At 41.2% G+C, this 12,904-nt stretch overlaps 1 protein-coding gene across 5 annotated transcripts in view; it reads right to left on the reverse strand.

The window, feature by feature from the left end:
* Positions 1–3,258: 3,258 nt before the first annotated feature.
* Positions 3,259–12,904, reverse strand: part of slc6a9 (solute carrier family 6 member 9) — a 79,103-nt gene continuing 69,457 nt past the window's right edge. For all 5 annotated transcript variants that reach the window (XM_026148788.1, XM_026148786.1, XM_026148787.1 and 2 more), the window contains 7 exons: positions 12,764–12,867; positions 11,298–11,535; positions 8,725–8,859; positions 8,471–8,570; positions 5,964–6,064; positions 5,260–5,430; positions 3,259–3,868 (listed from right to left, as the gene is read on the reverse strand). In XM_026148788.1, the coding sequence (XP_026004573.1) occupies positions 3,596–3,868; positions 5,260–5,430; positions 5,964–6,064; positions 8,471–8,570; positions 8,725–8,859; positions 11,298–11,535; positions 12,764–12,867 (1,122 nt within the window). In that variant the 3' untranslated portion in view covers positions 3,259–3,595. The remainder of the gene's footprint in view (positions 3,869–5,259; positions 5,431–5,963; positions 6,065–8,470; positions 8,571–8,724; positions 8,860–11,297; positions 11,536–12,763; positions 12,868–12,904) is intronic.

Raw genomic sequence — 12,904 nt, forward strand, 5'->3', positions numbered from 1 at the left:
GACATTTTCTACATTACACTACAAATCAGGGGGAAAAAACAAAAAAACAAAACAAATAAAAACTGAAAACAACAACAACAACAAACACAACAACAAAAAACCTCAGTCGATATCTGCCCCTCAAGACCCAACCCCCCAAAAGAAAGAAAAGAAATGAACACCCACCCCAGAAATAAAAGCAAAGTAAAACACGCACAGTCTGATTATATACGTTTTTCTTTACATTACTGTACAATGTGAGGAGGAGATGCGGGGGCCAGCAGAGGTGGCCAGGGTTGAAATATATAGAGATAGCATTGCAGCAGGCTGGCTAATCTTCACTTATTACAACATGAACACAACGAGGCAGGCAATCACAGACAGGACGTGGTCTGAGCTACAAGCTGTCCCGACATACACTGAGAATAATCAAGTTCTTCATCATCTTTTTCAGCAAGCACGACTTTACCTATAAAGCAGACTTTCTAACCTATCCAACGTGGTAGGTTAAGCTAGGTTAGCAGATGGTGATAATGTATTGTTTCACAGAGCACCTGGTTTTGGAGTAATTTAATTAGAAATAAACACTAATCACCCCCCTGCCAAAAAAACAAAACCACATGTAGCCTGATAGTTTAGGAGTAAATCAGAACCAGAAGGTCCAAACAGTCGGCTAACTAACTGAAGTTCATCTACAAGAACAGCTTCCTATCAGCTTTCCTTTCCTGTTCAAAAGCTCCTTAAATACGATCAGTAGAATTGTGCTCATCTTAGAATGATCACTGTGCTTATTGGGCTCTCTTAATGTTTCTTTCAGGATATTTAGCCTCTTCAGCCAACTTTTCCACCCCCCAATCTTGTGCTCCATCTTGTGGATTACTGGAGCAACTGCGCTGATATACTAAAAAACACTTTCTGCTTCTGAAGAAACAACTGTGGGGACCTGAACTTGTTTCTTGACATTTTATTGGTCACAGATGCAATTAATGACGGCTCAGTTCCATTAAGAGTAGAAGTAAGCTGTGAAAGTGCTCTGGCACGGTCAAAAGAAGGCCCTCCAATAAAGCAGTATGTAGCTTTTCTGCGCTTTTCCTAGAGTCACAAGAATATGTGCAAGTCCATGGTGACATTGTGCTTAAATACATCTGATATAGGTATGTACTGAATCATTTACCATTTTTGGGAGTGTGCTTACTCTAAGTTCTTACTGAAAGTTAAAGACTGAATACACTACAGCTTGTGTTAGCTAAGCTTACAGCGTTAGCTTAGGCAACTGTGACTGTGTAGAAAAATTCACATCCTGCTCTTCAAATGGCCACTAATTAAAAATGAATTTGCTATATTTCTTCTTAATATTACTTTTTTTTTTAAAACCGAAAATGAAATAAGTTGCCTGTTAATGACTGAGACACCAGTCAAGGCACAGCGCTGGGCTAGCTGTAGTCCAGTTGTTATGCTAATGTAAGCCAACTATAGCTATGAGATTGGCATCGATATTCTACTCTAATTCTGAGCAAAAAAGTGAATATGGTTTCTACAAATAAATATGGGGAATATAATAGACAGTTTGGTTTATTATACTAACATGTTCACTGCCTGCACATCACAGCCCTCATTTAACCAGTCTGGATAATCTGACAAACTATAAGAACCTGGAGAGACAACTTTGCCTTTCAAGCTAAAAGCATCTCACAACATCTAAGGAGGAGTGAATAGAAAACCCTTGCCTTGTTCTTCCTTCACACCACCATATAAATCTCTGACATCACACTTATACAGCAGTCTACCAGAGGCCTTCTGGTCTCCGGGGAAGCCCGACCCTGCATGCTAAAGAGTCCACTCCCTAATGCGTGTCACCCTCCGACATAACCACAATAAGTCAAGTAACAGATGAGGAATGGTAAACACGGTTAAAGGTGATTCCGTAGTGTCACTTCTTTTGTACAAAATAAACATATGCGGCCGTTACTATTTACTAAGTTTACAAGAATGAGAGGTAATAAAGAGACGTCTAGCGAGACAGTACTATGCAGCTACATGTAAAACTACATCAATGAAAAGGTTTTCCTTCTGGAAAGAAGCAGCATCTTCTCTGCTTTCCGTCTCTGCCAGTTACAGCACAGCTTGGCTCAGAGCTTTTAAAAACAAATGTCTGTAAATACATTAAAGGTTTACACTGACTGTAAGTGACTGACGTTTCAGTCTCTGAGAAACATGTGTTACCAAAAACATGTGTAGGACTCAGGTAACTTAGGAAATGTTTTTGGTAACATGCCTGAATGGGGCAGATTGCTACAACCCATAGGACACACAGACTACGGCACACTTTTTAATACTTCCTAGCCTGGATTCTCCTTCACAGATCACATCTCATGATGAGTTTCACTCAAACAGAATTTCTGGAAGACTTAATAAGAGATGGCACTTCTATATATATATATTTATATACTTGTATATACGGAGTTGCATTGACCTGGTTTGCGTGTATGTGTATGTGTATGCGTTTTTGGACAACAAGGAAAGTCCCTAAAATCTAGAACAGGCCAGCTCAGTCGAAGCAAGGTTTCCACTAGCGAGGAACCACAAAGTTCACCTTCGCTTCGATCCAGAGAATTGGGCACTGGGACCTCTTCTGTTAAAAACAATGATTGCATGTCTGTTTATGTGTGCACATGTATGCGAATGCAGAGTTACAGTACAGTTCACTGATGTTTCTCTGCTTAAGGTTTAAGCAGCTTTAGTAGAAGGAAAAAAGTTACCAGTGGAGAAAATTTCCAGAGAAAATAAGCCCTAAGTGTCAGTTGTCATCTTGGGTGTTTGTTAAATATTTGTGCTCTTTCGATTTTTTTTCCTTTATAAGAAGAAGCAGCATAAAAAAAACAACAGGCTTAGTCTTAAACTGAGATCAACTACGGTTGAGGTCACTGTGTGCTGTAAAATATACAGATTGTATGAGTGTGAATGAGAGTATTCGCCTCTTTTTTTGTCTGGCTAAACAACAGAGCCTTTTACCATCTTTGTCAGACTGTAAATGGCCCGTACAGGCACATTTTACCCTTCTCCTCCATGTTACAGCACCACAACAAGTCTCCAGCTGCCGCTACAAAGTCGCCCATCCCAAACAGAACCAGCTAACGGTATAAAGGAGAACAGTGTGTGTCTCTATGCTGCTGCATGCACAAAAACATAACCATGCAGCATCACAATCTACTGTACCTCTAATGGCATATGAAGATGACGTATACAAGTTTCACAAAAAAAAAAAAATGAAAGGAAACCCCCCCCCCCCCCCCAATATTATTAAATTATGTAGAACAAATTAAAAACTCACTCACGCACATGATGCCATACGCACAAATCTTTTGGGTGATGAGCCAATTTTTCTTTTTTTCTTCCTTTCATTTTGTTTTTCTGCACTTATGTGGAGACAACACACAGATAGATAGAAGAGGTTAGGATAGATATAATAAGCCCTTACAATATGTAAAGGTCTCCAGTGAATGGGATCTCCCCCACAGAGGACTGTGGGAAAGTGGGGTTGAGGATGAAGGAGAAGGGAGGAAAAGGGAAAGGTGTGAGGCTTTTGCCCCCTGATGCCGATAGAGCGGAGTGCCATCTATGCGCTGGGGTTGGGGTTGTTGTGTGTGTTGGTGGAGCCGTTGCTTCCCTGGATGGTGAGGCTAATCTCATCCTTCCTCTCCTTCTCCTTTCCCTCCTCCTTCTCCTTCTCTTTCTCCTTCTCCTTTTGTTCTTCCTTCAGCTCATCCCTCTCCTTTAAGGGACGGGCCTCCACAGTGTCTTCGGAGGCCATAGGGGCGTAGCGGCCTGTCCGGTGCTCCTGGAGGGCAGGACCCCACTTTGGATGCGCTCGGCACGCTGCCTTCAACCTCTGAGAGAGAAAGACAGACGCGCCTTTTAGAGCAGAAACATCAAGACTTATGAAGTCAAATTAGGTTTTCATTAAGTGACGCTTTCCTTTCTTCAGCTGCTCCCACACATAACCACTGTGACTAAACTCCACTTAACTTTCATTTTCCCTCCATGCTTTTTAGTTCATCTGATAATTTAGCAGCTGCCATTGCACATTCACATCTCTTAAACAAGATTTATGGCCTGTCTAATTGTCAGAAATTGCAGCATTCCAACAGCAGGGCAGCTTTGTGCTGACACACATTATACTTTCTATACTTTCTCCCATTTGTTATTAACAGTTCTGCAGCACTTGTGGTCTTTATAAAACCAAACATGTGGCATCAGTGTGGTTACAATGTCCTCCAAAGATTGTATAAAAAAAGTGCACTGTTATAGCCTGCTCATTTTCATGTGTGTGGGTTTTTTGTTATTCTTGTTCCTTTTTAAAAAAAAATATGGCACTTCACTTGCGTTTCTTAATTCAGTGTTATTTATATAGCACAAGTTCACAATAATAATAATTTCCAGGCATTTTATATTGTAAGGTAAGGGTGGTGCAGTATTAGAGAGAGAACATCAGTAGACCAAAAATTCCCCTGTGAGAAAATGCTTGACGATAGTGGGGAGGAAGAACTTCCCTTTAACAGGAAGTGAGCCAGACTCAGACATGCAGAGAGAGAAGGAGAAAGAACGAGAAGGAAGCTAGCCATGTATTCACTGTGAGGTCATATTTTTCTGTTTATATCTCGTCATATCTTCTTGCTTTTTCAGTTTTGTTCATTGTTGCCTGCCTGTTTGCTGCAATGTTTGCATTTAGGCTCTCTACCCCAAACGAAGACTTAACACATGTGGTCCTTCCTCTGTTTTCCCAGTCTCTATGACAACCAGCTTTTCCCTCCTAGTGTAGCTATCGGCAATAAGGATCATAAAATTTCAACCGGCAGTTCAAGTGACGTCATCACTATCTGACACCAGCAACAAATTCTTTCCTCCTCAAACTAATTTGCCAAAAGCAGAGATGCTTGGATTGATATTTAAACGTCGTTTATGGTGTAAACTAATAGTTCGTCTGCTTTTAGAGCTTACGTAATGCAAACGGGCAATTGAATTATGGAAAGAGCTCTTTCCGTTATTCGGCAAACATACTTCAGCTGATATGCAGTTGAGAGCTTTTCAGTTGCTCAGATGATGTTAAAACTTTAAGTGCTTTAATTTGTAGTGCAGCTCTTGCATGCAAAAATGTTTTAACACGTTGACTTTTTTGAAAATTTGTTTAAATGCTTCAGAGGGAAATTTAGCCTTTTGTATTGAACTATAGAGCTGTTTATGTCAGCTGAATGGAGAGGAGACTTTCGGGGGAAGCTGTACCTCTCTAAAGGTAGCTCCTGGTGACTTTGAGATCTTGTAGAGGGCGTAGATGGGTATGCAGACCACCGAGGACAGAGCCATGGCAAAGCCAATAGCCAAGGACCAGCCGGGATACACGTAGTCATTGTAAGTAATGGGTTTGTACTGGATCACTGTGAAGATCAGGATGAACTGCAGGGACAAAGAGAGAATAGAAAGAGCCTGAATGTGTGCAAAATGCATGTATAACACAGTAATAAAGACATATGTCACATGGGTGGGTAAAAGCATGAAAATTAAGTCAGTGCAGGTGAAACCACCGTTGACAGCTTTATTTAAAAGTTGCAGATGATTGGGGCAGCACTCTGTGCAAAAGAAATGAAAGAGAGAGGAAAATGACCAGTAAGCCACAACAATGAATTTCTTGGTTAGCCCAGCAGCTTAGTGGACTAATACGCCTGCTTGGGAAATACCATTGATATCAGCTGCATGTGTCCATTTCCCAGTCAGAAAGCTTTGCTTTTGGAGGTTTTAACTGGAAACAAAGCCAAAAAGATTAGCACTGATGGCAGCTCAAATGTAGGTCGGGTCCATAACAATGCGTCAGCAGCACAGGGAAGTTGAGAACCTTCCACTCAACATCCTGCAGACTATGCAAAATATTGACAAGCTATTTCGTCACTATGTCTGGTCTTAGATCAGTGTGCTTGTGTGTGTTCACTTACAGAGATAATCACAGGCGAGATGAATCTCCAGCAGACTTTGAAGAAGAGAGGAGGAGGGAAGCCCAGCATCATCTCTACATCTTTGAAGTAGTTCCTGTGGCCTGCAAAGGAACAAAAACCCAGCATTCGTCATCATCATCAGCTTTGATTACTTGTACTGGATTATGTGACTAATATTATGACTCGCTGTGGTAAGTGGTATTCTAGTTTTTATTAGGTCTGTTAACTTAGCACTTCAAATTAGAGCTGGGCGATAGAACGATAACGATATGTATCGCGATATAACTTTTACTCGATAGAGAAATTAAGCTATCGCGATAGACCTCGCCGCTCTTGTCATCTTAAAAAAAAAAAAAAAAAAAAAAAAGGTCAGCCAAATTCAGTAGCGCAGAGCCGAACCAATCACAGCCGCAGCGTCACGTCGTGTGACTTGTTACGTACAGCACAAGTGCCAAGCCGCACGTGTGTTTGTTTGGGAAGCAGCCAGCGCGTAATGGAGGAAATGAGTGTGCCGACTAGAAAAATCAACCGAGCGTGACCGAAGAGAAAACAGATGATGGTTCCAATGCCGGAGAGATTGTCGAACGGAAGAGCCATAGAAGTTCCGTAGTGTGAAGGTATTTCGGCTATTTCAAGTCTGACAAAAAACAGAGTAGCGTGCACTGTAAATTGTGCCGAAAACAAGTCTGGAAATACAATAAACTGGTGCATGCGTCACACTGTGCGCCACGTTATTGTTTCGGTGAAATGAATTTCTACAATACTATTACTGTTAATTCTACTCTCTGCAGTGTTTAAATGCTTACACATACACACAGTTACTGTCCCTCCACACATACGACTCTGTTCTGCTTCTATGCCCCAGCTTTGTTTACTTTTTCCCACCGAGGCTTCTAGACTTCTGATTGGCCAACATTTCTGCACGGTTAGGAATCTAGCGCCACCTGCTGCTTTGGCATGTTCATAGCAGCGTTTTCCTTCATTTCTGCCTTTATGTGTGGACGGGATTCTTTTTTAAAACGAAAACGGAAAGTCTCCGTTTTCAAAAATACCCGTGTATGTGTGGACGTAGCCTCAGTCTCTGACTGGAAGCGCTAATTCGTCATTCGGCTTTTGTCAGACTAAAGTAACTGTTAAAACTGTTTGAAAAGCTCAGCTATACAACAAGGAGAGATTGAGAATTTCCTTTTAGTTCTCAGTTTATTTGATATTGACAAAAGTTAGTCAGTTTTGTCTGTTCTTCTGTAAAACAAACTAAGATTTATTTTTAGAATTAATATTTTGTTTCTAAGTGGAATTGACAATTTAGTCTGTTTCGTTTGTTCTATTTTGAAACTTAAACGCTTTAGCGGCTGCCTTTTGTGTAGTTTGCAATATTTGCCTTTATTTATCTGAAAAAGTCTCATGTTCCTTAAGTACATCTACCCTGTTGAACTTATTATGAGAAATAAATATTTAAATCAAAACAAGCTGCTGATTATTTCACATTTTACTTGTGAGCAACGGCACATTTAAATCTTACAAATATAGTTATTTGGCTTATATCGTGATAGATATCGTTATCGCCTGAAATGAAAAAAACATATCGTGATATGAAAAAATCTCATATCGCCCAGCTCTACTTCAAACTATGGAGTCCAAAACCACTGGGTGACATCACAGTGACCACGTCCGTCTTTGATACTGTCTATAAATGGTGAGTCATAGGGATAAAGGTCAGGTAACTGTTGAATTAGTTGTTTAAGCAGTTCTTTCAAAGCCCTTTGGTGTATTTGGGCTCATACTGAACCATGACCCCTTCTACACACAGATGGAGAACAAAGCCATCTATAAACGATGGAGTGATACTTGGATGGAGTGACCCATGGCCAGTGTTGAGTTGAATCAGGGGGTTCAGGGGGTTGGGAAGCTCATCTTGTAACCGGAAGGTTGCCGGTTCGATCCCCTGCTCTGTCTGTCTTGGTCGTTGGTCGTTGGCCTACTGGTGTTGGCCAGAGGGGCCGACACCAGTAGGCAGCCTCGCTTCTGTCAGTCTGCCCCAGGGCAGCTGCGGCTACAACTGTAGCTGCTTCCACCAGTGTGTGAATGTGAGAGTGAATGAATAGTGGAATTATAAAACGCTTTGAGGGCCTCCAAAAGCACTATACAAATACAATCCATTATTATTATTATTATTATTAATCAGTGCAGGTGTCCTATTCCTGAGTAGGCAAAATGCACAACACCTACTACCAGGTTTCACTGTGGGTATGGTCCACTGTGGTATCACTATCTCTCCTGTTCATATTCTGAATGACACCCCACTGTTCCTGCTACTCATCTATAACTTGGATCCATAAGTAAATTAGACCTTTTTCGATCATCCACTGAGTGTTGGTCATATATCTGAGATCAGCTTGAACACTTATTTAGGTGTGTTTCAGTTTGTGCCTGTGTGATTACATATTTGTAAAATTGAACTACCACACTTAGAAAGTGCACCATGTTCACTCTTTTTCCCTCCTTACCGTAAATATACATGATGCAGATGCACATGATGCATGAGATGATCACCAAAGAGAAACTGGCAGCATAGTTGTCCATCAGTAAAAGCCAATAGATTCCTGCCTGCGCACGCGTGCGCACACACACACACACACACACACACACACACACACACACACACACACACACACACACACACACACAAAGAATGAGTAAAAAACATCAGTCCAGTGAGAGAGTGATTGTGTTTAAGGATGTGCTCTCCATATGTTTGTACCTGTGTCGTTAGCGGCACTCCCAGTAGAAAACCAGCTATGGCCACTGACAGCGTGACTACGGTCTTGTTCTTGATGATCCAGTCTGTACCAATTTCATCGACGATGGCCGTCACTAAGGTCTCCAGCAGACAGAACTACATGAACAGGGAAAAGAATTTGACAGGAGATGAATTCTTGATCAAACTTCTGCTTACATGACGACAGACCAAAAGGAATCTTGACCAAAGGGATAATCCATTGTTGAGTAATTGTGAGAATAAAAATTCCTCAATTTCATTGTCCTGTCTATTTAAATGTATTTTTTAATGAAATACAATTGGTTTATTACAGCATTCCTTAAGACCAGCCACATATATATCCACTGTACTGTGAATTTGATCTGTAAATATTCAATATATGGAAGTAAAAATCCACCTCTGAAGCATAATGTCTATATTTTACCAAAAATACGCAGAAAGTCAAATAAATGTCTGAGAATAAAACACCTCTTATTCATACTGGCTAAAAGGTTAGAATAGTACTACAACCCTGATTCTGAAAAAGTCAAGTACACACAAGCAATTTCTACAGCCAAATGTTTTCCTGTTCTACACTCAGTGGCCACATTATTAGGCAGATACTGGTAAGTATCAGGTTTGACCCCCTTTTCCCTTCACAACCAACTAAATTTTTCATGGCACAGATTCAACAAGGAAATACTCAGTGGAGGTGAAGTGGACTCAATTTCATGTTTAAGAAACTAACTGTAAGCTGACTATAGCCACATTGATGGACCACTGTGGCTATAAAGGGATGGACATTGTTAGCAATGATACTACTGTAGGCTGTTGCATTTAAACAATGCTCAGTGTGTGTAGAAGATATCCCCCATACCATTACTGCACCAGCAGCAGCCTGAAACACTGGCAGGATGCTGGTGCCTTCATCTTGTTTATACCAAATTGTGACACTACCGACTGAATGAGACTCAGACTATTTTTCCAGTTCTGTGCTGGCCAATCTGCTGGAGCTCATCTGCTTCAATGTGTTGGCCATTTAGAGACGCTCTTCTGCATACCATGATTGTTATGAGTAGTTATTTTAGTTACTGTTGCCTGTCCATCAGCTTGAATCTGCCCAATCTCCTCTGACATCAAACAAGGGATTTTTGCCCAGAAAGCTGCTGCTTACTGGATATTTTCTTTTTTATGGACCATCCTTTGCAGAGATGCTTGTGCTGGAAAATCCTAGCAGATCTCCAGTTTCTGAAATCCTCAAACCAGCCTATCTGGCTAACAGCTATGCCACATTTAAAGTAATTTAAATGGCCTTTCTTTTCTATTCGAATGCTTGGTTTGAATGTCAGCAAGATGTCTCGACCATGTGCTCGTGCCTAAATGCTGCCGTGTGATTAGCTGATTAAACAATTGCGTTAATGAGCAGTTGGTGCACCTAACAAAGTGGCTGTTGAGTGTATTGCTTAATATAAGATTTCAGCAGCTTAACAGTTCAGAGCTGCACTGTAATATGTGCTGTGCATGTTATCTTGATGAAATAAACAAGCCCATCCCTGCCACAGATGTCCCCTGGATAGCAGCATATGTTGCTCCAAACTTGAATATATCCTTTAGCATTAATAGCACTGATGCCACGGTCACTGATTAACTTTACATTGAGAAATGTTAAGGAGGGTGAACGCCCATCTTTACTTCTGAAACACTCCATTTCAGCTTCTTTCCACTCGATAGTTTTGTTTTGCTGGCATCAAATACATCATTCCAGATACAAATTTCCCAGTTTCACCTAAATATATAATGAAGTAAGATGCAAATGGTTAGCAGCAGAAGACCACAGAGCGTGCCACTCCTTTATTTTAAATATTTAGCAGTTTAGCAAGTCCAAACTTGGAATCAGGGTTATGAGAGGTTATGTCTATTAAATTCAAACACTATTATTTAGTGGGACATAATGTTCACCATCTCATTTTAGCAGGAATATAATTTTGTAGCTACGGGGCCACAATCACTTCAAAAAGATAGCATCTAAGTTATACCTACAAACAGCACCTATAGTCTCCCTGAGTCAGCAATGAAAAACGTGGCACACAGGCAGACTAACTGTTGACTGTAAATGACTTGTAAGCTTTTTAGCATTACACATCAGCAGATCCAGATCAGATCTAATCCTGATTTCCCCACGCAAACAATTCCAGTCAGTTCTCATTCCAGTGAGTTTATTTGGTCTATTTAGAGTATCAGCATGGAGGTTCACTCAGCATGCAACAAATATGGACTAAAGACAGCATTTGCATGTTGTTTTGTTGTTTGAAGGTAAACTGGAATTTGGTAGACCGCTCCAGCTGAAAACATGAAAAACAATCTATACTAATGACTGCACATATACAGTCACCTATCTATACGTCTGTCTCCATACACATTTAGTGCAATGTTTAATTGATTATATCCACAAGGTCAATGCATATTAATTACTTATACTGATTACTAAGCTTAATTAAGAAGTTAATTATATGATTTCACACAGTTCATAATGAAATCTTTGAGCGGTGCGTGACGCTGCAGTTTCTTGCTCTCACCTGAGTTCCCAGTCCCAGAAGGATGAGCATGAAGAAGAAAAGCAGCGACCACAGCGGCGAGATTGGAAGCAGAGTGAGGGCTTCTGGGTAGGCCACAAAGGCCAGCCCCGGACCGTGGTCAGCCACCTCTGACACGGGGACGTTGAGGTGGTGGGCCATGAAGCCCAGGATGGAGAAAATGACAAAGCCAGCATAAACGCTGGTGGCACAGTTGGTTATACTGATGATGATGCTGTCTCTGTATGTTGAAAGGAACAAAGAACAAAGCCAATTATATGAATACATACCGAACACATTTTAAATGGTTAAAGAAAAACAAATGGGATCAGCTGATCTCGATCTGTCTGCTGAAATATCAGTGTTTAATAAAACCGTGAATTAATATAGAAGATGGCTTCATTAGTCTTAATAGGCCCGATGTATGAGTCACGATAGTGTTCTAAGCTCATTTACTCTGTTTACACTAATACACTAGTGCTGGTTTTCTGCTCTTTTTTTGACATCTGACTGTTGCCCGGGAAACACCTTTTCATCTTCTCTTCCTCCGACACAGACTCGGACTTTGACCGTGTTCAGATCTAAACAAGGGAATACTGTGTTTCCACACTGCTTTCCTTTCTCACATTTCCTGTTAAGGTTACTGCAGAGGATGTCTTTGATCACTTTGATGCCAGTCCGTTTCCCCACGCATACGGATTCTGTTCGATCCCACTCTATCTGCACTTCTGCATGCGCACCAACTGGTGGTGTTACAGGAGTGCAAAAAGCATCTCCACCAGGGATGGAGCTGCAGAACACAAGCTGATTAAGTTGCCGTGCAGCTGTGTGCACTGATAGCACAACTTCAAGCTTCTGGCAGAGGAACACATTATATCTTTAGCTTCTCTCCTTAGCCCCCTCCACCGACACCCTCACTCCATCAGCATGTGTGGACAAGCTCAGGAGAGTAAATGACATCGTTTTCCCTCCTTATCTCCTTCTCTGTCCTTTTTCCTCCATCTTCACCTTCTCTTTGGCTTCTTGCACGCTCCCCTGGTGTTCAAGCACATGGCAACCAGCCTCCTAACACAAGTCCAAAAGAGCATTTATCTCTGTGCCCACTTACCTCACCTTCTCTTTTTGCGAATGACTATTTTACCCCACTGCTCATAGTTGCTCCTTAGCTCTTGCTCTGACTCATTAGGTCATCTGATGCATAAACTCAAATAAAGTCAGGCTTTTTCCCCAGAGCGAGTTATACTCAGCACAGCACTCACCACAATGACAAAACCAAACCTATATCGTGGTAATGTTTTTATAGGTGTGCTTTTAAGGTGCTGGCAGTTGGATTTTAATCCCATTAGACAAAGCAAAGTCTTTTCCTCAGAATTTCTTCCTTAGTAACTCATCATCGCCTGGCCCTGAATGTGTATTCTTTTTTATTTAAAGCATAGCTTATAATGAGTTTACTCATCATCTTTACCAACCTGAAACAGTTGTTGTGGAACTTGTTATATGAAGCCATGGTAATGAGACCACCCCAGGCACAACCCAAGGAGTAGAAGATCTGTGAGGCGGCATCTCCCCACACCTACACAAACAAACCCACAAACCGTCAGAGGCAGTAC

This window comes from Astatotilapia calliptera, chromosome 18 (assembly GCF_900246225.1).
Source record: "Astatotilapia calliptera chromosome 18, fAstCal1.2, whole genome shotgun sequence".
Classification (NCBI taxonomy): Eukaryota; Metazoa; Chordata; class Actinopteri; order Cichliformes; family Cichlidae; genus Astatotilapia; species Astatotilapia calliptera.